Consider the following 27258-nt stretch of genomic DNA (forward strand, 5'->3'; position numbering starts at 1 on the left):
GCAACATGTGTAAACATATATATATATATGCATATGTATATATATACGTACGTATACTGTGCATAACTATATATACATATATAAATATATATAAATACACACAACCACACATACACATATATACACAAATACATATTCTTTGCATGTTTTAGTAAATAGGCTATATCAATAATATTGACCTATAGCACCAATGGGTAAGTTTAGCGTGACGGGGTTTACTAGGCTTTACCAGAAATGAGACTTGCACACTTTCGAAAGATATTTAAAAACGAAAAACAATCATTTTAATATATATATATATATATATATATATATATATATATATATATATATATATATATATATATATATATATATATATATATATATATATATGCTTTTTTGGAGTCAGTCTCATAGCTGGGATAACCTCTCCGGCCACAGAAATAGGCTTTGCCTTCTATTAAATAAATACAATAAATAGATTCCGTAGACTATAGAAGCAGGCAATGCAAGAAATAAAAAAAATGAAAAAATTTTCTATGTACAATACCATTTTTTGGGGGAGGGAGGGTGGAGGGTCATTTTATCTATATACATACACACATAAAGAAAATTACCTATGGAATGTAAAAAGGGCTCCAGAAATCTAAAAAAAAAAAAAAAGAATAATTGTAACTGAAGCGCAAAGAGATGAAAGGAAAAATGAACGCGATGTAGAACTAAGAGAAACTCTCTGACAAAGGCCCAGCAAACTGGGACCTCATGGAATACTTGATTATCTATCTTGGTCAATTGTCCTGTATCATCAGTGTGTAAGGTAACAAGACTAGGATATAATAACACAATGTGAAGGAAACATTATATATATATATATATATATATATATATATATATATATATATATATATATATATATATATATATATATATATATATATATATTATTCCTTTTACGACATGAGGAAATGCGCAGGATCACGTCTGCCCATTTGTCTACATTTGAAATAACTCTTTGGAGAATAAAGGAAATACAAAGTCTAGAGCCAAAAAACTGCTCACACAAATACAATGAATGATTCGAAATCCACGACGACTTACGCACAGGAACCGTACTTGGAAGGTCCGCAAGTACTTACACGTGGAAATCTGAACTGGTGGAAGGCAAAATTTCAAATCGGGCGATAAAAAAAGCTGTTCTAACGAACAAGGAACATCTGACCTCGTGTGACCCGTCATAGTTGTGTGTGTGTGTGTGTGTGTGTGTGTGTGTGTGTGTGTGTGTGTGTGTGTGTGTGTGTGTGTGTGTGTGTGTGTGACCCCAGGTAAGCCACTCAACGCGACCGTGACACTGCATGACTTCACATTTCTCCACGAGAGGTTTGAAAAGAAAAAAAAAAAAAAAAAAAAAAAAAAAACTAAACTATAACGTCATAACAAGACAGAGAATGCTAAAAGGAAGGAACTGACTGCATGGCACTAAAGAAGCATTCAAGGTAACTAAACGCAGAAAAAAACGAAGGAAACAACACTAATACTATGTACAACTGAAGAAGATCGTGTACTGTGGTAAATACAGAACAAGTAGATGACGTGATAATCATAATGATGACTTAGATGATGATATGAAATGGGTCAAAGAAAAGAAAAATAAAAAAAGTCACAGTAATAATAATAAAAACAGGGCAGGGCAGGATAGAAGGATTTAATGATAAAGCTATGTACAATATTGGCTTTTTTCCTAAGAACACGGGACTTTGGTACTGAAGACACTGCTACTAAATGTTCAGATTTCTTCTTAATCTCATTTTGCTTTTACGCCCTTTTTTTTTTTCTCTAGAACTCCCCTCAAAAGCAATAAACAACACACTTTTGCCATAGGTACCTCAGGTACAAAAAGATAAGGAGTGGTGGGGGGAAGGGGTTAAAACGAGGGGAGATATTGATGATGAATGGCCGTAACTACTAATAGAGGGGAAAAGGAAGGTGGGCATGGGAAGGGAGAAGGGGGGGGGGAGTAGAGAGGAATAAAGACTGGGGGTCTTGTAGTAATTTTCTGGTGAACGAAGGGCACAGGCATTGACTATGTGGCCGACAGCCACCGCTGGCGTCACAACGTCGAAGCGTGACTAATGCCGAGGGACGACGTCGACGCCGCTGACGCCACCCACACCGCTAATCCCTACCTATCTTGAGGCCGCGGCGTCGGAGGCAAAGACCCAGAGCTGTGCGAAGACCCCACGGATCCAAGGGAGCCAACTGGCGACGAGGGCATGGTCGCAGGAGCGCTCCGGGAGTAGATGGGTCTCGTCAGCGTCTCACGTGACCTGACCTTGAGCCACGGATGCTGCAAGATCTGCTCTAGGGAGGGGCGGTCACCCGGCCTCACCCTCAGGCACCACCTTATGAGGCTCTGACATTCCTCGGAGAGGGATCCTCGGAAGTGGAGCTCTGCAGAGACGATCTGATCCTCGCACTCGAAGGGGATGTCCCCGCAGACGAGGTCGTACAAGAGGATACCCAGAGACCAAACTGTCGCGGGAATCCCTTGGTATTGGTTGTGGAGAATCCACTCGGGAGGCGAATACACCATTGTTCCTGAAATGCAAGAAAACAAAACATGGTAAATAAAGATCATCAATAAATGACTGAGAAAAGCAGTGACAAGAAAGAAACAAAATCTGCCTATAAACACAGTGCAATTGGTTAAGATAAGCTATAAATAAGGGGGGGGGAATCATTGTAAATATAAACAACAGAAATGAATGAAAAAGCAATTACAGATAAAATAAAATATCACTTTACTGAATCCCCTAAAATGAAAAAACGACAAATACATTAACGAAGCACCAACGAGGTGTGAAAAACATTAACGAAACACCAACGGTATGAAAAAAAAGAAGTCTCACTGCATTAAAAATTACTAAGAATTTCATGGTTTCTGAAAGCACAACAGGGTGATATAACTGACACTGAACAAAACTGTCGAAGAGGACCATGATCTACATTGGGACAAAAAAAAAAAAAAAAAAACCTGAAGGGCTTCTCAGGTGAGAAGTTAAAACTTATATATAGCTGGTGGTAAATGTGTGTGTGTGTGTGTGTGTGTGTGTGTGTGTGTGTGTGTGTGTGTGTGTGTGTGTGTGTGTGTGTGTGTGAGAGAGAGAGAGAGAGAGAGAGAGAGAGAGAGAGAGAGAGAGAGAGAGAGCCATCGATTATACCCATCAATGTGGAACAGAAGAGGGGCAAACATCCAAACACGCCGCTCTTAAGAATCCATCTTCGGGAATCTCCAAGTTAAAAACCACCCGTAATTGTCACTAGGCTTTTTCCTATCCTTATACATAAAAGGCTGTAAAGGCTTTTACGTAAACGAAGAGAGAGAGAGAGAGAGAGAGAGAGAGAGAGAGAGAGAGAGAGAGAGAGAGAGAGAGAGAGAGTAATGCAAGCCGTTGCGCAAATCAGGGAGCGCAATTGATTTTTCTTTCCCGCGAGTCGAAATGAAAGACACAGCATCGCTCAGACCGGACGCTCCTTTCTGTATGCGCGATTAGTTAACATGATGCCATTCATCGGGAGATAAAAGGAAGAAACAGACCTCTTTGACCAGGCCATTCATTATCACATAATAATGTGCCTTTTGTTCCCTTTGGCTCTCCCTCCTATGCTGACGATGAACTTCTCTCCAAAAGGTACATGAAATCAACCGCTGAAAAACGCTGGGTGAAAAATGAACCCGTCAAACTTTTTTGGAATGAAAGTAAGGCCTGCAAAATTTCTGTCAGGTATGTTTTCGTTTTTTTTTCCCTTTTTTTTGAGGGGGGGGTTACCGTTTGAAAACGAAGTATAAAGTTATTATAGCATGACAGTTGCCTATGTATCAAGACGTATAAAATATGCACCAAAAAATAAAATTCCATTTGTATGGATCATTTTAGGTAATGTGCCTACGCGGCGACGCCTGATACCGTTGTAGCCAACCGGATGTTTCGTCGACTTTTTTCTCCTTAGGGAATCTGGCATATGGCATGAAATAAAGCCATTCCAGAGAAAGTGCGGAGTGTGCGAGTATTACGTGTCCTTTCCATTCCTTGAAAATGTTTCTGCTTCCTTTTATAGAAATTACAACACAGAAAATGCACGAAAGAAAAAATACGAGACACCAACTCAGGATTTAATGACGCAACATTTAAAGACCGTCTCACCATAATAATTCCCGCAAAGAAACCTTCCTATCTTAGCACCTCTCTCGCTCTCTTTCTCTCTCTATCAAAATTCCTTCCTCTTCTCCTCCTTTTCCTTGGCCTCTTCCAGTCATGAACAAGAAGATTCATCGCATTCCAGTCACGATGGCCCGTTTTACCGCATCGCTGGAAGAGGGTTCGGCCTGATGATAAGGGCGAGATTTATCGCTAATCGAATGGGTAGATCGACCATCACGTTCCTCTCGCTCTCTCTCTCTCTCTCTTCTCTCTCTCCCCCACAACCGTTCCTATCCCATCTCATCGCCTCCCCCGACACCCACCGCACTCCCCTTTCACAATTCCTTACTTCAAGCCCTTGAGCGGAGCTCGCTGATAGGCGAGGGCGCCTCTTGCTCTCTCTCACTTCGGAAGGCACCAGCCTTCCATCACCTTCCGCTTCCCAGGCCCCTCTGCCTCTCCTCCCTACAACAGGGCCCCAAACCCCTGGTTTAACCGTTGCAATTTTGGGTTGCTAATCGCGAAAAGACGCCGTGGCAAAACAAACAAGAGCGAAAATCTTAGCTTTGAAACTTGGCTTCAGCTATCGTTGTGTGTGTGTGTGTTTGTTTGTTACTGCACTTGCCAAGTTTCATGAGCAAAGTTTAATGGGAGATTTTCCTTAACGGTCCTACTAATGCCGCTGCAGTCTGGCTAGATTCCATTTATGCGTCCAAAAAAAGGCAATAGTGACTATAATAACAAGTACCAAAAACGGCTTGAAAAACTTCCAAGATATAAACATGAGGTAACAGACCTCTTAATAATAATAATAATAATAATAATAATAATAATAATAATAATAATAATAATAATAATAATAATAATAATAATAAATGTTAAGACTAAGTCGCATAAAGAAAAACCATCCCAGGTCCCACGTGTGAGAAAACGAAACGCGTGAGGGTACATGACCCTTGATGACCCGGTATTTAGGGATATACTCTTCAGGTCAGCGACAAAGGTCACGACACCGTCCTCCTTCTTTAATTTAGCCAAACGCTTCCCACAGTGCCCTCCGTCCGAATGCCCTCTTTCGGCAATGAGTCATATGCATGTTAGGTCACAGGGTCTTTGTTTTATTATCATCTCTTTCGGAGAGTCCGAGCCGGGGCAATGTTCTTTCTGCAATGGGTCCATTTCACAGGGGTTTTGATGTATTTATTGATTGATTTTTTTTTTTATGAGTCCGAACCGGGAAAATGTATTCTTTCTGGAATGGGTCACTTGCTTATGTCACATTTGCCGTTTCCCTTTCTTTCCATGAGACCGAGAAGGGCAAATGACCTCCTCTTCCACTGAGTCATTTACTACTTAATCACAGGTGCTTTTCCTTTTATTATTGAGACGGGCAAATATTGCATTCTATTATGGACGAATCATTTGCACGTTATGCTACATCTACACTCTACTCTACTCTTCTCTCTCTCTCTCTCTCTCTCTCTCTCTCTCTTTTTGCTCTCCTTGAAGTCTGAGGTAGGCCTGACTATCCAAATCAAGTTTTGCCACTTCAGACTAGAGAATTCTGCATTTCAGAACTCTCGAATTCGCGACTTCTAATTAATCCTCCCAGGTGAACGGTGCATTACACAAACATATTTTTCTATCAATGACAGTAACTTTCGACCCAGCAGCTCGTACATGAATGTGGCAATGACCAATGTCATACTGCTAACGACAGCCATCCCCTCTTAGGAGAAATGACTTTCTTAGGAGAAATGACTTAGCTTGACTATATATATATATATATATATATATATATATATATATATATATATATATATAAATATATATAAATATATATATATATATATATATATATATATATATATATATATATATATAAATATATATAAATATATATATATATATATATATATATATATATATATATAAATATATAAAATATATATATATATATATATATATATATATATATATATATATATATATATATATATATGTATATAAAGCCATTTCCCCTAGAAGGCGTTGGCTCCAGAGACAAAACAACAGAACGGTCAATGACATATTCATATTTTAACCACTGACTTGTGGATGTGAGTGGATTGAGTGGCTAACGCATGCATGCATGAAGCACGCACAACACACACAGATATATATAAAATTGTATATAGATATATATATATATATATATATATATATATATATATATATATATATATATATATATATATATATATAGAGAGATATGAATGAGAGAGAGAGAGAGAGAGAGAGAGAGAGAGAGAGAGAGAGAGAGAGAGAGATGGGGGCGTGGGGATTTATATCTAGCACACGCAATGGACTCCCAAAGAGTATATTTACTGAAATATGTTCTGCATTCTTGCTCACTGAAGCTCGACTCCTAAAACATGTCTGAGAAAAATTCGTGAGTTGTGCGTGTGAATGTCCAGACAGCGTGCATGTGCCTGCGCACTGATGCGTTACAATGCGGTCCGACTGAAACTTCTTTTTCTTAAAATAATTGACAAAATACAGTTAACATGACTCGCTCTCTCTCTCTCTCTAAAACATAACAGACACACACACACACACACGTCACACTTGCCTCTTATATCTGGTTTAACTACTGCTATCTATTAATCGTATTTGGGAACAGACACAGGAATGCATAAAAAGTAATTCAAGCAAACAACCATAAAAACCAAAAGAATCTGATCTCTTAGCTGTAATTATGACCTAAACTTCCGGATTTTGATGAAGTTCGCAGTCACTAGGTGCGGGGGGGGGGGTGTATGAAAGCTTCATATCAAGTCTTTAAATCACAAGTAACTGACGATAATTAGGGGATGGTGAGAACGCACCTCATGATTTAAGTGCAATAGTAACGGGCAGTGCAGAATGTGTAAGGCAGAGAGAGAGAGAGAGAGAGAGAGAGAGAGAGAGAGAGAGAGAGAGAGAGAGAGAGAGAGGGGGGGGTTGTATGCCAGCAACCCAGATAGCATTTGCACACAATACAAAGTCAAGAGACAGAAGATATAAAAACAACCATCAGTAGTTTCGTGTTACGTTACGGATACTGCTTGGCTGGCTGGCTCTCTCTCTCTCTCTCTCTCTCTCTCTCTCTCTCTCTCTCTCTCTCTCAGCGCAAACAACCTCACTTTTCTCCTCTTCTGTCCAAGACAGGTGTAGATGGGTCAACGGGGTACATGAACAGGCGGTCAGAGGTTTAAAGAAGGACAAAAAAAGAAAAGAAAGAAAGAAAAAAAAAAACACCAGCGCAGCACCTCGCTTTCAGTATGAAATGTCAAAATAAATGACGCTGTTTTTACGCGACTTTTTACACTAGCCAATTCCGTTGGGAGCGTGCGCATATACGCATCCGCATGTCATTGCATGCGCTAGCGAGCGACCGTATATTTCAGGTACCAAAGAAAACAAAAACAATGCACCAAATAATACAAAGGAAAAAAAAAGAAACACTTTGTTGACTAACAGATGTACGAAAACACTCACCAAGGGAAAGAGAGAGCGAGAGCGAGACGGCAACGGGACTCTTCTGAGGAATACCTATTCATAAGCAATCGAAATAAATTAGGAGCTTCGCAAATAAAGTGAAAACAAAAGATTTCGGTTTCAGAGCAAAACCAAGTGAATCCAGAAAAGAAAAGATGCAGCAACGCAATCGCAATAAATAAAACCGGCATATTTAACACACAATGGGACCCTAAAAAGAGACACCTTGCCTAAGATAACATGAGAGAGGATGCGCTTTTATAAGAATGAGAGCGGGTGGGGGTAGGGGGAGGAGGTTATAGAGGAGAGGGGGAAGTGGCACGTAAAGGTGAGTATGTGTGTGTGTGTCCGCGCTCTATTGCTTAAGCATGAATAACCTCAAACCGAGTTCCTTAACATGGGCAGTTTATGCAAAAGCTTACTGCGTCTTTAAAACATCGGGGTAAAATGGGTTCAGGGTGAAGTGGTTTATTCGTTTGGACACACGTTATTTCCCTGTGTGAGGGCCGGTGGATACTGAATGGTAGTTAGCTCTCGTGTTTAATGACTAATTCAAGTGTTTCCTTTTCCTCGACGTTTTAATTTCTTAAGGAAAACGCGTATTCCCCCCCTATACATATACAGTAGGATCTTGTTGCCAAACGTTGCAACAAGTAGCCAGCATCGGTGGCGAAACACAAGTCACGCATGATCGTCTTATTTGGGCGACATCACCTTGGTGAACATGTTTGACTTTTATTTCTGCTCTCAAGAATACCGGTTTAAAAAGACGCCATAATACACGCTTCGCAGGACGCCAGCCTCTTGTTTTGGCACTAATACGATGAAAGACATCGCCCGCTGGACCCATCCGTATCAGCAACAAACCCACATACAGTAACTGTTTCCCAGTGTAATTAACCTGCAACTCATTAACCGGAAAGGTAACTGCGACCTTCACCCGCAACAAACTATTAACGGCGACGTTTCCCTTTTATTTATTTTTAGTTGCAGCTCGTACGTAGAAAGGGCAAGTTCACCTTTCGGAAGAGCAAGCGCCGGTAGGAAAGGGAGAAGGGAGTGGTATGGATGGGTGGGTGGGGAGAGGGGAGGTTAGGGGTGTAGCCAATAACAACCTGCAACTACTGAAGAGGAAGGAGGTTAGGAGGGCGTGGATATGTCATGTACCTCTGTCATCGGAATTTGTAATCAAAGTAATACACACCATTCTCTTCTGACAAAAATGACTGGTTTTGCCTGTTTACCAACTGACTGATCTGATTTACCTTCACATGATAGCTACTGTCTCCGCTGTCTTCCGTATTATTTTCGTAAAAGCTTTGCAAATAAATGACAACTTAGATTTATAACATACAAGTCTGCACATTTTGTGTAGTTATGATAACAATAACAAAAATACAAAAGTAATAAGAAAAAGGGCTTGTGATGTTCGCAACGGGTCTGCAAACTGACAGGGAACGCGTCCGTCACCTTGCGGAACAACCTCGCACATCCACTTTCTCTCCAAACAAGGTGACTCTGTTTGTGGAAAGGGGGTGGTTGGATGTCACTACCTGTGCGCATGTACGTTTGTGTTGCTGCGTGCTCGCATGTACATACATTTGTGATCGCCGGAGAAAGAGAAAAGTGCAGTGAATACTGTATTTATTGATATTGTACACAATTAATCAAAGCTAAAATTACTGTCACTGCAATTCAAGATGTAATTTATTTGATGACTGCATTTCTAGGTCACCAGGACACAGAAGTAGGAAGCAATCGCCCAGTAAAGCACAACCAAAAGTAACAGCAACAACAACAACAACAACAATAATAATAATAATAATAATAATAATAATAATAATAATAATAATAATAATAATAATAATAATCGCTATTGGCAGGAAAACATTTAAAATACCACGGTGACGAAAAAAACATATTGTGACTATCAACTTTACATGATAATGTCTTGAATGATCCTGACTGCACTAAAGGGATTTGCGCTCATAATCATCAACGACTGCTTTCCTATCCAATCTTATTTGAGAGAGAGAGAGAGAGAGAGAGAGAGAGAGAGAGAGAGAGAGAGAGAGAGAGAGAGAGAGAGAACAATGAAAATTGTGATCATTAAACAGTTTTTTCCGCCCAATCGACTATCCTTGCATTGCTCACTTGTTCACAAATAAAGGCGAGCAGTTATTCAACTACAACCACCTGTGGTAATTACATGCAAGTAGGAATGCCCGCATAACAGTTCAGGCTGCGCAGCACAAAACAATGAAGTGGAACAGGGACTTACACTGAAGTGGAATAGGGTACTTACAATGGAGGAGTGATTGGCTAAATTACAATAAAATGGGAAACTAAAACGAAGTGGAATGGGAAACTTCCAATGAACTGGATTTGTCAACTGACACTGAAGTGGGATGGGGAACTCAGTAGAGTGAAATCGTCGACTGAAAATGCACTGGAATGCAAGTGGAATGAGAGCGATGAAGTCGGCTGGTTAACTGAATACTGAGAGAGAGAGAGAGAGAGAGAGAGAGAGAGAGAGAGAGAGAGAGAGAGAGAGAGAGAGACGTCCATCACCCTTGAACGGAGGTCAACTCACCTTCGAAATCGGTGTAGATCTTGTCCTTGACGAAGAAAGCACCGGACCCGAAATCTATGAGTTTTAGCAGAGGTCGACCTTGGCGGTCTTTCGTCACCAGCAAGTTCTCATCCTTGATGTCTCTGTGGATGACTCCTGCGGCGTGACATGACACGACCATCGTCACCACCTGTGATGTCACAAAAAAAAAAAAATGTAAACACAAACGACTATGACTCGTGTGGAACTGGCTTTTAAAGTAATGAGAGCTGATGAAAATGACTGGAATTTATGATGATAATGATTGAAAATTATGCGTAATAATCTGTTTGGGTTTATGAAATACCAATCACTTATTTGGAAGAAATTACTGTGCTGAATAAAATAACATGATCGAGAATAATGATAATAAAAAAGTGCCTCCAGAAACGAAAATGGCAAAACTAATTCCTCAGAAAGAAATCCTTCATGAAGACCTACCTGCAGCATTAGTTCACGGGCCTCCTCCTCCGGGAGGGGGCCCTTGTCGGTGACGTAGTCGTAGAGGTCCTGGCAAGGCTCGGGCCTCTCCAGAATTAGGAAGAAGGAGTCCTCTCGTTCGACCCAGTCGATGAGGCGCACCACTTGGTGGATGTGATCCACCCGCCGGAGGAGAACCACCTCCATTGGCACCCGCTGTCCATTTTCCTGGGCAAAAGAAGAAGAATATGTTTACAGTTGGTGAAGTCGATCCTGTTTGTATATAATAATAATAATAATAATAATAATAATAATAATAATAATAATAATAATAATTTTCCTGGGCGAAAGAAGATGTTTACAATTGGTGAAGTCGATCCTGTCCGTATATAATAATAATAATAATAATAATAATAATAATAATAATAATAATAATAATAATAATAATAATAATTACTATTATTGTTGTTATTATTATATCATTCATAAGCATCCAAAAATAATAATAATTCAGTCTTTAATTCTATCGGGAATAGTAAAAATTATGGTTTTAATTTTTTGTTCTTCAACTAACAGGGAACAATAATAACATTAACACTAATCTGCCCATACTATAATAATAATAATAATAATAATAATAATAATAATAATAATAATAATAATAATGCACACACGCTAAAAAAAGGCTTTGTCTGCATGACACTGAACGTTGGGAGATGCTTCTGACAATCTATTGTACGTGCTTGCAAAATCCTCTATCACCACAGATCAAAACAGGAACAATAAGTCCAGAAAGGGCTCACAATTTCCAGTCTTCTGTTGTAGTACAGACTTCATATGTATGCACCTATACTTCAGATATTACTGTATGCATGCATTATTGTATTTATATAATGCATTAATATTCACATCCACAGCCTCTATGTAGGTATGCAATTGAGAGAGAGAGAGAGAGAGAGAGAGAGAGAGAGAGAGAGAGAGAGAGAGAGAGAGAGAGACGTACACATATACATGTGCATTAGCATAGACGCGCGCGCGCGCACACACACGCACATACATATAGGACAAACCACAATCATCAGTTCGTTTCGAAGAAAAATAAACGAAAAAGAAAAAGAAGAAAGTATACAGAACAAAGCTGGAAAACAAATAAGGGAACAAAACAACGTTATGTTTTATTCAAAAGTCTACAAATTTACCTACACGGCGCGCCCGGACACTGAGACAGACATATTAACCTTGAACTGGGAAAAGCGTCGAGCAGGACAAGAGCCACATTAGCATAAACAGTGACATGGCTATAAAAGCCTCATTCATCTCTACGTGTTCCCTGCAGTATCAGAAGTAACACGTCCCAGCAGTGAGGTGCGCGGTCTTCACGTCGTGGCAAAACAACGACAAACAAACTGCAAGCAACATGTAGGTCACCACGACGCACTCTCTTCTCTCCTCACTTGATGAATAGAGACAAAACGACGATGTCCTTAGTCAAAGACGTTCGAGAAAGGGTTCAACATTCAATTTATTCTCTCTCTCTCTCTCTCTCTCTCTCTCTCTCTCTCTCTCTCTCTCGTGACAGAAAACCCTCAAATGTTACGCCATGCGCTGGTGGACCATCAGAGGGGAAAGACACTGCCCATCGGCGGAAAAGGTGCCCGCTGAGCCTTTTCTCTGCTTTATGTAGGTCTCAGCAGTAATTATGTACCTGGTAGTCAGTAAACTCTAATGGCTTATGAAGATCTTCATAGTCGGGATAAATATGTATTGAGAGTAAGACTGAAGCTTCAAATAGATCTCACATAGTCTAGCATTACAACGGAAGGAGTTGGGGCATACAAAAGATTTTTATCCCCGTCTGAAAACACTTCCAAACAGAACATAGTTTGTGCACATTCTATTAAAGGAGAAATTCGTCAAAACATGTTTGATGGCGAGTGGACTCAAGTGTTGATTCGAGACATTTCCTTTTTATATCATACGGAGCTTAAGGCTGGATATATTCTATTCCATGGGCAACTGACCGCAAAGGGTTCAAGCTAAACATACTCTGCTTAGACGCACACTACACGCACAGCCACGCAAAGCAAAGTGCCTCTATGAAATTCCACTACTATTGCATACAATTCTCCTTACGGTAGGCCGAAGGGTAAGTCCATCTGATGTCTTTCATCATTATTTCATCTACATACAGAACACCTGCAATTCCCTTTGGTATCACTTCTCACTCTATCCTGCCTCCCCATTCCTAATATTTTCAAAGCTTTATCATCAACCGGTCGATTATTTTAGCTTTAGTTTCATTATCATACCAAAGTTAATTTACGTACTGCAACACATGCCATACTAGACTAATGCATAAACTTACTATCGTATTATAATCTATAAAACATTTTCTGCCTGATCACTCTCATTTGCTTTAATGGTGTCTTTCACTGTCTTTCACTTATTTCCATATATATATATATATATATATATATATATATATATATATATATATATATATATATATATATTCCCCTCTACCACTCTGGCCTTCCAAAACAACCAAATAGGCCTATCATGGATGGTATCCCCTTGTGGGCTACATGCTTCAGAGTAAGCCTACAAGAGCCGACACTTTACCTCAGTCAGCCAACGGTCACTCTGCCAGCAGGCCTATTGTACGCTGCCAAGCAGCAAATTGGTTGAGCCCAACAAAAGATTTCTATTTCCCTACGAAATTAACTTCAGATAAGCAAGTCTTTTTTTTTTCTTTCTAAAAAAAATCCTTCCGGAGTCCTGATAAAAAAAACATGTATATATGCTATTTTATATACTTACATACATACATACATACATACATACATACACACACACACACACACACACATACATATATATATATATATATATATATATATATATATATATATATATATATATATAGAGAGAGAGAGAGAGAGAGAGAGAGAGAGAGAGATAATATCTTATGAATACCTAATATTGTATCTGTTTTTCGGCCAGTGGGGTGAGATTACGTCGGCGAGGCTCGCTCGCTTTGATCGTATACATTTTGAAGGAGCAATAAACACTCATATCTACTCTTTTCTCCATCATGGCTGCGACACAAAGTCAATTAATATAAAAAAAAAAAAATAATTCGCTGATTATGTTAACAGATTCTGAAGGGTTTTAGGGAACAGGCCAGTGCGTCCCTCCTCTTTAGTCTCTAATGGTAGACTGCGACAGAGAATAACTACAGTCACATAAAATAGCAGCTATTTGTGAACGATTAGTTGCATCAATTAACAGGTAATACCGAAAATAAGTAAACCTTGATTAGTTACCAAGTAGTTAGCTGTCAAGTTTAATAGTTTCACTAGCTCCAAGTAGCAGCTAATGAAAACAATACGAGTTCGTCTCAAATAGTTAACTGGGGAAATCAACGAATGTTACGAAAAACCTTCTCATTTACAAGTACTTCCCGAACAAAACGCAACGACGGTGCATGTTATCTAAACAAATTCCGCCACATATCTTGGACTACTAGATGCAAAACAAGAAAAAAAATAAAATACTTTTCAGCCTCCGTCAAGGAATGAGGATTCGGTAACTAACTGGCCTCTGCCATGGATTGCATCTGTCAATATTGCTTAACGAGCTATCCGGTAATGAAATGGATGATCGTTCGGGAGGGGGAGGGGGAGTGATAACGCCAAAGAAAAAGGGATGGAGGGTGAAAGGGGAGATACGGCGATATTACAGTCAGTTACTAGTTTCGACACTGAAGAAACCTCTGAAAGTTGAAACGGGTGAGACCACATGTATAAAAAAAAAAGTTCAAATTGGCTATATATATATATATATATATATATATATATATATATATATATATATATATATATATATATATATATATATATAATTTACCTAATCGATCTATCTGCCTATTTAACAGCAAGATAATTTCAAATGGCAAAACAAACTCTCAGACGACCTGGCTGTGGCCTCGTGCATTAACTTCATCCTCTCCCATTAACCGGCTTACATTAATACCCCTTTAGAAATAATCGAAGGACATGTAGAGTCATCGACGTAATGGGGGACTCTTAGGCCTACCACAATGAGGCTACTTACTGCCGGGGAAGGGGATGAACAGTAGAACCTTTAGACCTATAGGAGAACAGCCTCCCGTTTTTATTATTCTACCTAACTGTGAGAGAGTACAACGACGATACCAAGTTTTCCCCCAAACTTTGGGGAAGAAACAACGCATGACCTAGGCAACAAAATGTTCCAACGCACCTTCCTTTACCCGTTATTTTGCCTGCCAGATAAATCCTGAGTACATACTAGTCCGTGCATACAACTCTCCAATGTGGCCCTTTAATATCGTCCACAAATTAACCAAAAACACCATAGCACAAATACCATCGTTGCTCAGCACATCACACCAGTAAAGCTTTAATTGTCTGAAAACAGCTCTCCTACTTCACGAAGCAAATACTAGTGAGTGATTTCCTTTGCTTATCCCTCAGCAAAAAACAAAATAAAACAAGGCACAGCCTTTCTCTCAAAACGGACACAGGAACACGAGAGAGGGACCTTTCCTTTCTTCTCCCCTCACTACATTTATCGTCACCTCCCCTTAGCCTCTCCCCTCGGGTCATATGCGTGACTTCCATAACGCTGTCATAGGCCTATATTGGTGCCGCAGGCGGCGTCAAATGCGCCGTAACGGTGTCATAGGCCTATTGGGTTACCCGCAAAAGGGATCAGCTAACATAATATTGACACTAGACCTACTGGACATCTCCCAGCCCTCTATTTCTAAGACTCCCTCTTACCGTCCCCTGACCACCATTCCCCCTCCACCGACCAAACCTCTCATAACAAAATCTCCGCTTTCAAGGCTCAGGGACCCATATTCATTATAATTTCATGGGGTTCTGGGTCACCATTAGGCATAAGGCTTATAATCCGTTTAGGAAGCAAGTCTTAAGAGAGGTTTAAGAAAAACAGAACGATGAGATGATCAAGTAAAATATTTTCAGAAAAAGTAATGTTATTCATGAACATTTTAAAAGCTCTCCACACAGGACATGAAAGCGATTAGAGGTCTATCTGTAAATTCCCTTACAGTAGAGAGAGAGAGAGAGAGAGAGAGAGAGAGAGAGAGAGAGAGAGAGAGAGAATGAATATATTCATAAGAAACTAGAGCGTAGGAAACGAGAACTGTACTGGATAAATTCCTGCATAATTGCAGGTCAAGGGGAAACGGTAGTCCTAGTCCCATATGACTGCTTTGGGAGAGTGAGAATTATTTACGAATTTTGTATTCTTATATATACAACACATACAAGACATGTGCCAAAGGAAAAAAAAATCCTACAATTCTTAAACATGCTTTAGTTTAAATTGTTGCTCGCAACAGGCCACAAGCACAAACAAGTCTTATATACCAAAAGTAGGTAAATCTACCGTCTGTTCTACAGAGGGGAAAATCAAAAATAAACTGGACTGACCTCCCGGCGAATCCTTTTACCCAACAATAATAACCGTTACGAGACAATCCCCTCCCCCTTACCAGTAACCAGCAGACAGCCCCACCGGCCTACCCAACCACTCACTCCTGTCTGCTTCCTTCCCCTCCTTACCTTGTGTGTGTGTGTGTGTGTGTGTATCTCTCCCCTCTTTTCTCCTCACTACTACGCACTAACTGAAGGCGGGTTCTCCGGGATCATCAACTCTATGGAGTTGGCGGGACAGGTGTACCGGACGGAAACTCTCCCCTTCTTCACTCTCGTTACACACACAAATATATATATATATATATATATATATATATATATATATATATATGTGTGTGTGTGTGTGTGTGTGTGTGTGTGTGTGTGTGTGTGTGTGTGTGTGTGTGTGTATGTGTGAAGTATATACAGGAATCCGTACTACTACGTTCGTATACCGACCAGTTAAAGAGTAAGGATACTTGGCCTACATTCAAGGAAAGTACTACCGGTTTCTTACCTGCAGAGAGAGAGAGAGAGAGAGAGAGAGAGAGAGAGAGAGAGAGAGAGAGAGAGAGAGCAAAAAGGATCATAAAACCCGATAAGACCAGTGTTAAGTAATGTTATGAAGTTTATCTGAACTGCAATCAAGGATACTAGCTAGAAGAGGGAAGGGGGAAGGTGGGCAGTTGTTTTGGGGGGGAGAGATGTGTGATTAGGGTCAGAGACCCGCCATAAAACAAAATAAGCCATTCAAACCCCACTCGAAGCCATGCGTCACTTCGTCATACAAATTGGCCAATCACAAGAAGAGTCTGTTGCGTCACGGGAGCACTGACAAATCACAGCTGGCGTGCGTTCGAAAAATGGCCAATCAAAGGCGTCCCCCAATCATGACGTCATCAGCGTGTCATCGCCCGGAGCTTCTGGAACTTTATGGCGTCACGGACGCGAAATCAGAGCAAGTTGGAGAGTAAACACGCCTCGCAGTGTTTTTTTTTTCGATAATGAATGAATTAGAGGCGCTTTCTATTTCCGTTACTATGGCAACTTACATATATACGGAACATCGAACGTAGTTTAAAATGGCTTATATATTTCCTAGTCAGTTCCGCTAAAACTTATGAGCTGCTACCTCTCTACAACAAAACACCAAACAAGAAGTTCGACAACTAAAACTAAAACTTAGGGCTAAAAACAAATTAACTAATTTATAAAGGTAAAAATTATCATATTTCCACTCTACCATGAAAATAAGACACCACTCAATCATCTTAGCAGTAACAAACAGCAAGAGCAGGACATAGCAAGTAACAAACAGAGGTCTTTTCCATATTTTTTTTTTTTTTTATCACGGGACAACCCACACCTTCCAAGAGAGCACACAATGCGGTAGAAATAAAATCACTTACGCAACGCTGAAAGAGGTACAAAAAAAATGGGTAACAATAAGAGGAAAAAATAAAGGATAACACAATGGGAAGGCAAGACAAGAAAAGAAAAAGACCGGCTCGATCGGCCGCCACCTGTCTTCTGTAAAATCACTGGGCCATTAACACAAAGAATTGTGTCTGAGAGAGAGAGAGAGAGAGAGAGAGAGAGAGAGAGAGAGAGAGAGAGAGAGAGAGAGAGTTAATTTTCTTCCACTCCCGCTCAGCAATTAGAGGCCTCAATAGTTCAACTCCTTTCTGGTTATGCGTAATAACAGAGCGTAACAATACTCCTCGTTTACCACCTCTTGATATAATTGCAAGAATATACGCAGACAAAACGATTACGTATCTTTCTATCTAACCACACATACATACACATTGTGTGTGTGTGTGTGTGTGTGTGTGTGTGTGTGTGTGTGTGTGTGTGTGTGTGTGTCAAGGGTCATTCTTGAACATCACCCATGCGTATGATACATTGCGTCAACCCATATACACGCATAAATACTACACAACCGTGCATGAACAATAACGGCCTGGCAGACCGGTGTTGTTGTGGGGGGGGGGGGGATAGTTGTTAAATAAAAGTGACAGGTGCTCCGCAGCCTCTTTAAAGGCGCAGGAGCACTAACAGCAGTACCTGAGAGCATCAGCATAAGTAACAGCAGATGCTTTAGCGAGCTGGATGAGGGGGGGTGAGAGAAATATAAAGGCATAGTGAGGAAGTGAAGTGCATGTAATATATATATATATATATATATATATATATATATATATATATATATATATATATATATATATATATATATATATACGGTAGTTCAAGATGATACCCGTAAGTGGTGGTTCTAGCTAACACTGTTCAGATGAGGCTGCTAATCCTTGCCCTTCACCCTAATCGCGATACATCTAGTTCGAATCGGACCAGCAGCAGCATAATAGATAGTTATAACGGAATCTGTCCAATTATTCGTTAGCCAAGTATCCTAGACACTAGATTAAGAGGCTTAAATATAGAAAAGGTAATTTCTCTCCAAGGTAAGGACGCATATAGGCTAACCCTACTCGTTTGTTTGTTTACTTTATTGCATGGCTATTATATAAGGAGGGAGGAGATAGAAAAAGAATACATTGCGAGAAAGACATTCTTTCAACAACAGCAGTGAGGCAGTTCTCACAACTAACGGGGAGAGAGAGAGAGAGAGAGAGAGAGAGAGAGAGAGAGAGAGAGAGAGAGAGAGAGAGAGAGACGTCGGTATGTGTGGAATGTAAACTATGGGAAGCCCTACTAGTACGAGTCTATTTTTTTCTTTTGTGAATATCAGCCATATGACGCTTCACTCCTTCTATACCAACTTTCTTACCTCCAGCAACCCTTTAACAGCCTCTCCACCAAATTTTGCTGTCGCTGCTAATATCCAGATTCATTTTCTCAAGTTTATCTTTCAGTTTGTTCTAGGAAAAATGACAGTATTTTTTTCTTTTTTCGCATTCTTCTACAATCACTAAGCTTCAGCAAAGTTTCACTAGTTACCCAGTGGAGATTAAGAACGTCGTCATGAGAGAAAACCTGCTATGCTATATGCTGTTCGTAGTAAGAAAAGGCAGTCGGGGCGCAGAGACAGGTCCATCCTTTCCATTACGTGGCACTTTCCTGGATTAAACATTTCTGTGCACTCGTGCGTGCCTGCGAGCACGCATGCTTAAGTTTTTATCGTTGGAAAAAACTGCATCTGCGAGAGGTAACTGAACCTGGACAATCCACAAAAATATTACTATTGTACGAGTAAAAATAAACAATTACAAAAGTAAATTATTCATACGCCGCTAACTTGCTAGTTGATTAAACGGGCAGACAGACATACATACATCTAGACAAATAGAAGCGAAAAAGGTTTACTTAAGACACGTAATGATCAAAAGCCCCGATCTTAAAAAGTCTTCATTTCCCTGAGGACAAACTCATTTCAACAGCACTTTTTTTTCCTTACGAAGCTTTCTTTTGCCCATTCCTATGTTAGTAAGAATGTAAACCACCGCATTCATTTCCAGGAACCCCCCCCCCTATTCTCCCTACCTTCTCCCCCTTTTCACCTCCAGAAGAGGACAATCCAGACGACCTTCAAGCGCTACTCAAATCAACAATACTCGGCCTCTGAGCGTCTATTCGGACCCTCCAGAAAGACAGAGGGCAAACCTCTCAGACGCAATTTCGAGAAACCTGTAAAGTGCGACAAGAAGGCCAGGAATGTAACGTAGGTCGTCGTGGAAGGGTTAAACGTCATCTCCCATCAGTAAAGCCGAGCGACCTATACCGCGTGCCTACCTTGGCACAGTTCCCGTAGGCAGTGCCACCACATACAGGCGTCGGAGGGGGAGGGAGCGCTCTAGTTAAACTACGTTATTTTAATCAAAAGAGCTGTTGCTGATAACACAGTTCTGAAATGTTGTTCGCCGTACAGCGAGAAGTAGAAATTCAAAGCTACTGAACGACTAAAAATATCTAGGCTTATTTTTATATGTAAAAAATATCACGCAAATAAACATGTACCACTTAATCCTAATGCGTGTAATATTCTCACTTTAGGGACATGGAAGGATAAGAGTGCCATCCCTCCTCCCTCCTCCTCCTCCCTCTCTCTCTCTCTCTCTCTCTCTCTCTCTCTCTCTCTCATCTCTCTCAGAAACAATGCATCAATTTCCAAACCTTCGCCTCTCTTCTACTCTCTCTCTCCATATCTACCTCAGCAACTGGACAATCTATCTTTCAATCTCCATATCTGGACATCAAGCCTATATCTCTCTCTCTCTCTCTTACAGGAAAACACAGACGTTATGGCGAGGCCACATCACGCATCCCTAACCGTAGCCCTCCTGTCTTCAACCGCCTCCATTTCTTAAAGTTGAATCATTAAAACGGGGTCGGCCTCGACATTCCTAGCGCAGAGCAAAGGGCCGAGATTCTAGGCAGCCGCTGCCTGATGCTTAGTAGTAGCCTAGACCCATGATGGGGATCTTGACCTTTTATCATAATAAACAGTACACTTACTACCGAGTTCTTGACAAACTCAAGTGACGCAGAAGACCATGAACAGAATGTACAAATAGAAACCAATCTCTTCTTAATGTAAGAACCATAAGTAGGGCGGACCTTGAATGGTCGACAAGATCAAGAAATTCATATAATCTCTTTCTCCACCTGCCGCTATCAATGACGCAACTCCCGTTTGTTCGAGCAGGTGGTTTTCACAACCTGATACCACCTGCCTTACCTCGACTCAAGTCGCTCCCTCCTCACCTGTACGTGAAATCGGCTCTGGTAAACATACAAATACACACACGCGCGCGCATAACATACGTGTGAGAGAGCGCATAACGAAAACCACCCCCACCCACCTGTCACTCGCAAACGAAGTCACCTGTTGTTGTCTCCGATTTAGCAATCAAAAAGAAAACACTCGCCTATCCGAACTTACACACACACACACACACACACACACACAGAGAGAGAGAGAGAGAGAGAGAGAGAGAGAGAGAGAGAGAGAGAGAGAGAGAAATATTACACCGTCATAAGCCACTAGATTTGCACTTTCGCGGTGTAATGTCTAGCGTTCAGACTCGCTGCCGGAACTACGGATAGAGAAAGAAGGAATAAAACCTGGCTCGCTCGGGAACACTATCCACACTTTCTCTTTCAAAGCGAAAGTCAAACGGGGAGAGAGAGAGAGAGAGAGAGAGAGAGAGAGAGAGAGAGAGAGAGAGAGAGAGTAGAAGTGGTGCTTCAACGCAATCGCAGTCTCCTTCTGCCAATGGATCTAGGCCAGCCATAAACAAGTAATAACTCCTTCGCTTTCAACCTAGTGACTGAAAGGATTATGTTTGTACTCAACATGTATATGCACACGAGAAAGCATGAGAGTATATACATACATACACACACACTATATATATATATATATATATATATATATATATATATATATATATATATATATATATATATATATATATATAGTTTGTATACGTATATACTGCGTATTTTACACTATAAAGTCTTCCAAACCAGAATGTATATGCAATTCCAATATGTTTATCTTGACCTTAAACTGTCTTCGAGAATAATAATAATAATAATAATAATAATAATAATAATAATAATAATAATAATAATAATGATTAAAGATATTAAGACGGGTAAATACACAGAAATACACAGCTGGGAATGAGGAACTTACTGGATGGACGACCAACCCGAGGCAATTGTGGTCACATGCCTTAGCTTTTCAGGAAGGGAGGGGGAGGGGGAGCGGGAGTAGCGAGGGAGGGAAGTTGGTCGGTAGCTATAGGTCCTTGAAGGACTAAATAGTTATATCCTGCTTCCTGAACGTTTTCTCTTTCGTTAGAGAGAGAGAGAGAGAGAGAGAGAGAGAGAGAGAGAGAGAGAGAGAGAGAGAGAGAGAGGGGGGGGATTACACCAACTTGGAGTAAAATTTTCAAACAATATCATTGAAGGGAAAGTAAGGCAACACAGAACGAATTCCACGGTAACTACAGAACTTTCCATTCTAAGCCGCTTAGCAAGAGGATATACATGCATACACATACACTGCGGAAACCTGTCGGAACTTTGCAGTCAGGGGAGGGGTACCAGACTGAATGAAATCAACATACCTCCAGAGAGAGAGAGAGAGAGAGAGAGAGAGAGAGAGAGAGAGAGAGAGAGAGAGAAGAATTAAAATAACATTCTTCTTATGTCTGCTAGGATTCTGGCCAAGTTACCTGTTAATATGCACAAGATCCAACTACATTCATACACATTTATATAACCACACCCCAACAGACAGCGAATATCTTTGTTTATAGGAATGGTACACAATGCAACCAACAATACAATGACAAAAAAATGTAAATAAAAACAGCAACCACACGTGCACAGAGCAACGAAGTATCTAACCTAAATCTTGGTTGTTACCATCACCGAACTCAGCTGAGGGACTCGAGAGGTGGAGGGGCAATTGGGAGGAGGAGGGGAGGGGAGGGGGGAGGAGGAGGGGAGGAAGAGGGGACTGAAGAAGGGGAGGGGAGGGAAGAGGGGACTGGAGAATCGAAGGCGAAGCTGTCTAACCTTGTTCTCAATACGCTACCTAACGACAAGACTTTGCTGCTGGTGTTGCTGATGTTAGGTCGTGGTCAGAAATCTAATTAATGAGACGGGGCAGATTCTGACCGACTGACTGAGACTTGCCGGAGATGATTTAAATTGTAAAGACCATTTCTGTGTGTGCTCGTTTTTTTTTTTTTCTTGAGAAGACTGGCCGGGGGAAGGGGGAGGGGGAGGTTGGCGTTTGCACAAAATTTTGTGGGTTTAAGTACCATTAATATAAAATGCACATTAAAGAAAAATACTTTCCTCGCAGAGGAACCTTTTATGGAAGTTCTTACTAATATTTCAATCAAGCAGCGACAACTCACTCACAAGGCTCAAAATCAACATGTGCAAATAGGTTTAAATATTTAATCAACACGTGTAAATGAATTTAAGTCGAAGGCTGCTTTGGATAAAGTTAATCACAGTTGCGCACAGACTGGGTTTAACCAAATGTTCGGCCTACTGAATATTCATGTTCTTTACCTTGTCTCTAGATTTTGCACGACATAACGAGCACAAGTAGTTATTTTCTTGCGTATAAACGTGTGAATGAGCGCACGTGAGCCTCGCACTAGAACTGAAATTTATGACTACATTTAAAATACACACTCAAGGAACACGTCATACTTTACCAACACACACACAGAGCAAACACATACTTTAAATTGTATTTTGAAAAAATAGCACCTGCCACACTCCCCTTTGTCAGAATAATGTAAACAAGGCCATTTCTTTGCGGTTTCACAAAACAATTAGCAAGCACACGATAAGTGGGTCAAAGTGAATACGAATTCTTTGTTAGAAACAAATAGCCAATTACTAATTTACTTTAGCTAAATAAACCATTGAATCAACAGATTGAGCTACTTACCACACCCCAGGCAGGCACTCGGTCCTTCATGATGTGCTTGATGGCCACGGGAGCGCCGTCGTGCAGGCATACGCCCGCATACACAGCGCCAAATCCGCCTTTGCCGATCTGATCCGAAATCGTCCTCCCTCTCTCGTCCACTTTTTTGTTCAGCCGGTACCTCCTCTCACCTCCCCCTCCTCCTCCGCCTCCACAACCGCCTCCTCCTCCTACTCCACCACCTCCACGTCCTCCGTTGCTGCCATCGCCACCTCTTCCGTTGCCATTACCTCCACCTCCACCTACACTTCCCCCTCCGCCTCCGCCGCCGCCTCCTGCAGCAGCTACTCTTTGGCCTCCTCCTCCTCCTCCACCTCCCCCTCCATCTCCTCCTCCACCCGGCTCGACTTTCGAAGTGGTGGTGCTGTTGCACGTGGTCGTGGCCGTGGAGTGGGGGCTGGAGGAAGGCGCTGGGTCTGACGGGGAGGGCGAAGAGGTCTCGGCGGGGCCGACCGTCGAGGAGGAGGTCGTGGTGGTGAGGTTACTCGAGGTCGTGTTCGTCGAAGGGCCCGTGATAGGTAGACTCACGCTCGGAGCCAAGGGTAGGTGAGGGTGCGTCTGCAAGACGTGTTTTGAGGTCGAGTGTCCATGCTGGTCGCGTGGCACTGCAAAACACAAGGGGAAAAATTCGTCAGATAATGAACACTAATTCAGTTAACAGTGTTAAACTATAAAACCATATACCGTATGTATATATATATATATATATATATATATATATATATATATATATATATATATATATATATATATATATATATTATATACGCACACACAATATGTGATGCAAGATTCAGTTTATTTACTAACATTAGATGAAATACGTAAACTATAATCCCAAACAGCTGGCTATAACCAGCCTAACGGTATAAACAAAGGGACAGATGAAGACTGTTCATTGACGGAACCAGTTCCTTGATAGTTATAATTTCGAGAATAAGGAGTAGTTTCATGGCCGGCTTTGCTCTCTGATTGCAAAAATCATCGTAAGAAATGTAAGATTTACAAGTCTTAGTTCCTTCCCCAATGTTGGAAAAAACCTTCTTATTCGAAGTACAGTCTTTTTCAACGGCTGACTCTTAAGATGAGAGCCAAGTCGCATTTTCAGCATTCCTTTGGTGGAACAGAGATAAACTTCGAGACGATACCTTGGTCCATTGTACTTACAAACCACCAAAGAATGCAGAAGGTTGGTCACGTGTCTTCAAAATTCTAAAAGAAAGTGATCCATTTGTTCTTGGATTCCTGAGGACTAAGATACATATACCTTCAAATGTTTCTTTGTGAGCTAGTCTTTATCACTCAGCATCCATTAAACTGCTGTAACTTTTGCATTTTAGCCATGACTATGAAGAGGCCCTGGCTGCAACGCTCGCCAGAAGTGAACGGTATCAAGCACCAACTTTTCGTCTTCCTGTTTATATTAGGCATCCGACTTGCTAGATCCTAACACTTTCCGATTACATAATAGGTCTATATATATGTGTGTATATATACATACATACATACATACACATATATATATGTATGTATATATGTGCGTGTGTACACTTATACATCTATGAAATCACAGAATATTAAAAGTTAAATCTACTGAACCAGATAGACCGTACCAAATTTTCTATCACAATCCAAACCGAAGTCAGAAACCCACCCAGACGAAGGAAGTTTCCCTACCTGGAATGCCTTGAAGGAGCAATTAACCGACACATACACGAACGAACAGCTGCCAACGTCTCTGGTAAGTTAATCACGAACTAGTTAGGGGCCGATCAAAAAGTTCTGCAGCCCCAGTAAGCCTATATGTACACACAATCTGTGATGGCTTTGTACTTGACAAAATACTAAAATGTTTACAGCGAGAGAGAGAGAGAGAGAGAGAGAGAGAGAGAGAGAGAGAGAGAGAGAGAGCACTGCTGAGCGAGGATTTGCTGGGAGTAGATCAATACCGAGTGACGGAAATGTGGAGAGAGAGAGAGAGAGAGAGAGAGACTTTTTACCAGGTTGTACATTTCTAAAACAAAAATGATATAAAAAAACAATGGAAAGACTTGACGTTTTAATAATGATTCCAAATATGAAACAATTCCTGTAGAGAACTTAATTAAAAGGAGGGAAGGAGGAAGGGTGGGAGGGGAGCGCAAGGATAAAACAAGAACGCCTCAACTCAAAATAGGTTATCGAAATACACAACAGCTGCACACTTGCACAAACACATGCTTTCACTCAAACGTCTCTGCCTATTCATGAAACATTTATATAAACAGGATTTCATCGTTGCAGATGACTTGTATTTAAAGGACCTCCCTCTCCCCCTCTCTCACCCTTCCTATCTCTGTGACGGCGAATTCTACTGACCCAGTTCCCGGAGAGTGAGGGGTGGAGGGAGACCTCTCACCATCTTCTTCCTCCTCCTCCTCTTTGCATATGCCTTTTCCTCTTTATTACTGGAATCTCTCTCTCTCTCTATTTATGTTGTTGTCATATCGTGCCTAAATGGTGTGCTTTTCCAGCACTGATAATTCTACTTCCAACGATGTGAAGTTTGTTGCTGGGGAAAAATTTATGGAGAGAGAGAGAGAGAGAGAGAGAGAGAGAGAGAGAGAGAGAGAGAGAGAGAGAGAGAGAACGGACGGACAAGTTTCTTCTTTTCCCTCAAAGAATTTTACGATGCCGTTAACACCTGAGAAGGGAGCTACCTAAGCATTTTGGATCTAGTAGGCCTAGTACCCGTAGTAGTAGCAGTAGGCCTACCGAGGTGAAAACTCAAGCCTGCTCGAGGATGACGTACTCATCTCCCTCAACGCTAGGGAAATATAATATAATATAATATATAATGCACAAATAAAATAAATAAATAAATAAATAAATAAATAAATAAATAAATAAATAGCTGGGTTATTTCTTCAAAAGAGCTATCGAGCGTGTTCCACGCACAGTATTGGCCAAGCGCTTTTTGCATTTCATGCACCTCCTTCAGGGTCAAGTGATACAAAAATTCAGTTATAGTAAAAATAAACTTCCGTGATGACGTATGATAAAAATACAAGCTATCAACCTACTAAAAGGCAATTGTCTCAAAATATTTCATATGCTGTATATACTTTGTGTCCGTTTGTGTATGTATGAGTGTTTACGTGTATGTATGTATGTATGTATGTATACATATATACAAACATATATATACGTATATTCAGAACCATCTGCCGTCAAACAAACTTATATTAGGAAAATACGAGAAAGAGCAATGATACATCCACGTACAGCTTCCAAGAAAGGGCAAAACAATACAACTGTAGCGATACGCGAGCACCAGAAATTATTAACTGTTATTATAACTCAGTATATTTCAAAATAATAAAACAATTAAGTTGTCCTGCGGAAATTATATAACACACCTGTAATTTCTAGGTATTGTGGGTGGGAGGAAAGTAGGTCACAAGGCAATAAACTACATCATAGGCCTATCATTCGACGGGTCAGCCTGACCCATGCAGCTGCTGACATTATAGGCTAAAAAAAGATAGATGAAAATACACACCTATATATATG

At 40.6% G+C, this 27258-nt stretch overlaps 1 protein-coding gene across 1 annotated transcript in view; it reads right to left on the reverse strand.

Moving 5' to 3' along the window:
* Positions 1-1849: 1849 nt before the first annotated feature.
* LOC136841758 (serine/threonine-protein kinase pim-3-like) overlaps positions 1850-27258 on the reverse strand; it is a 30727-nt gene continuing 5318 nt past the window's right edge. Inside the window, exons 2-5 of the mRNA XM_067109027.1 lie at positions 23668-24311; positions 10753-10959; positions 10294-10462; positions 1850-2577 (exon numbers count right to left, since the gene is read on the reverse strand). Coding sequence (XP_066965128.1) covers positions 2162-2577; positions 10294-10462; positions 10753-10959; positions 23668-24311 — 1436 coding nt within the window. The 3' untranslated portion in view covers positions 1850-2161. The remainder of the gene's footprint in view (positions 2578-10293; positions 10463-10752; positions 10960-23667; positions 24312-27258) is intronic.

This window comes from Macrobrachium rosenbergii, chromosome 9 (genome assembly GCF_040412425.1).
Source record: "Macrobrachium rosenbergii isolate ZJJX-2024 chromosome 9, ASM4041242v1, whole genome shotgun sequence".
Taxonomy (NCBI): domain Eukaryota; kingdom Metazoa; phylum Arthropoda; class Malacostraca; order Decapoda; family Palaemonidae; genus Macrobrachium; species Macrobrachium rosenbergii.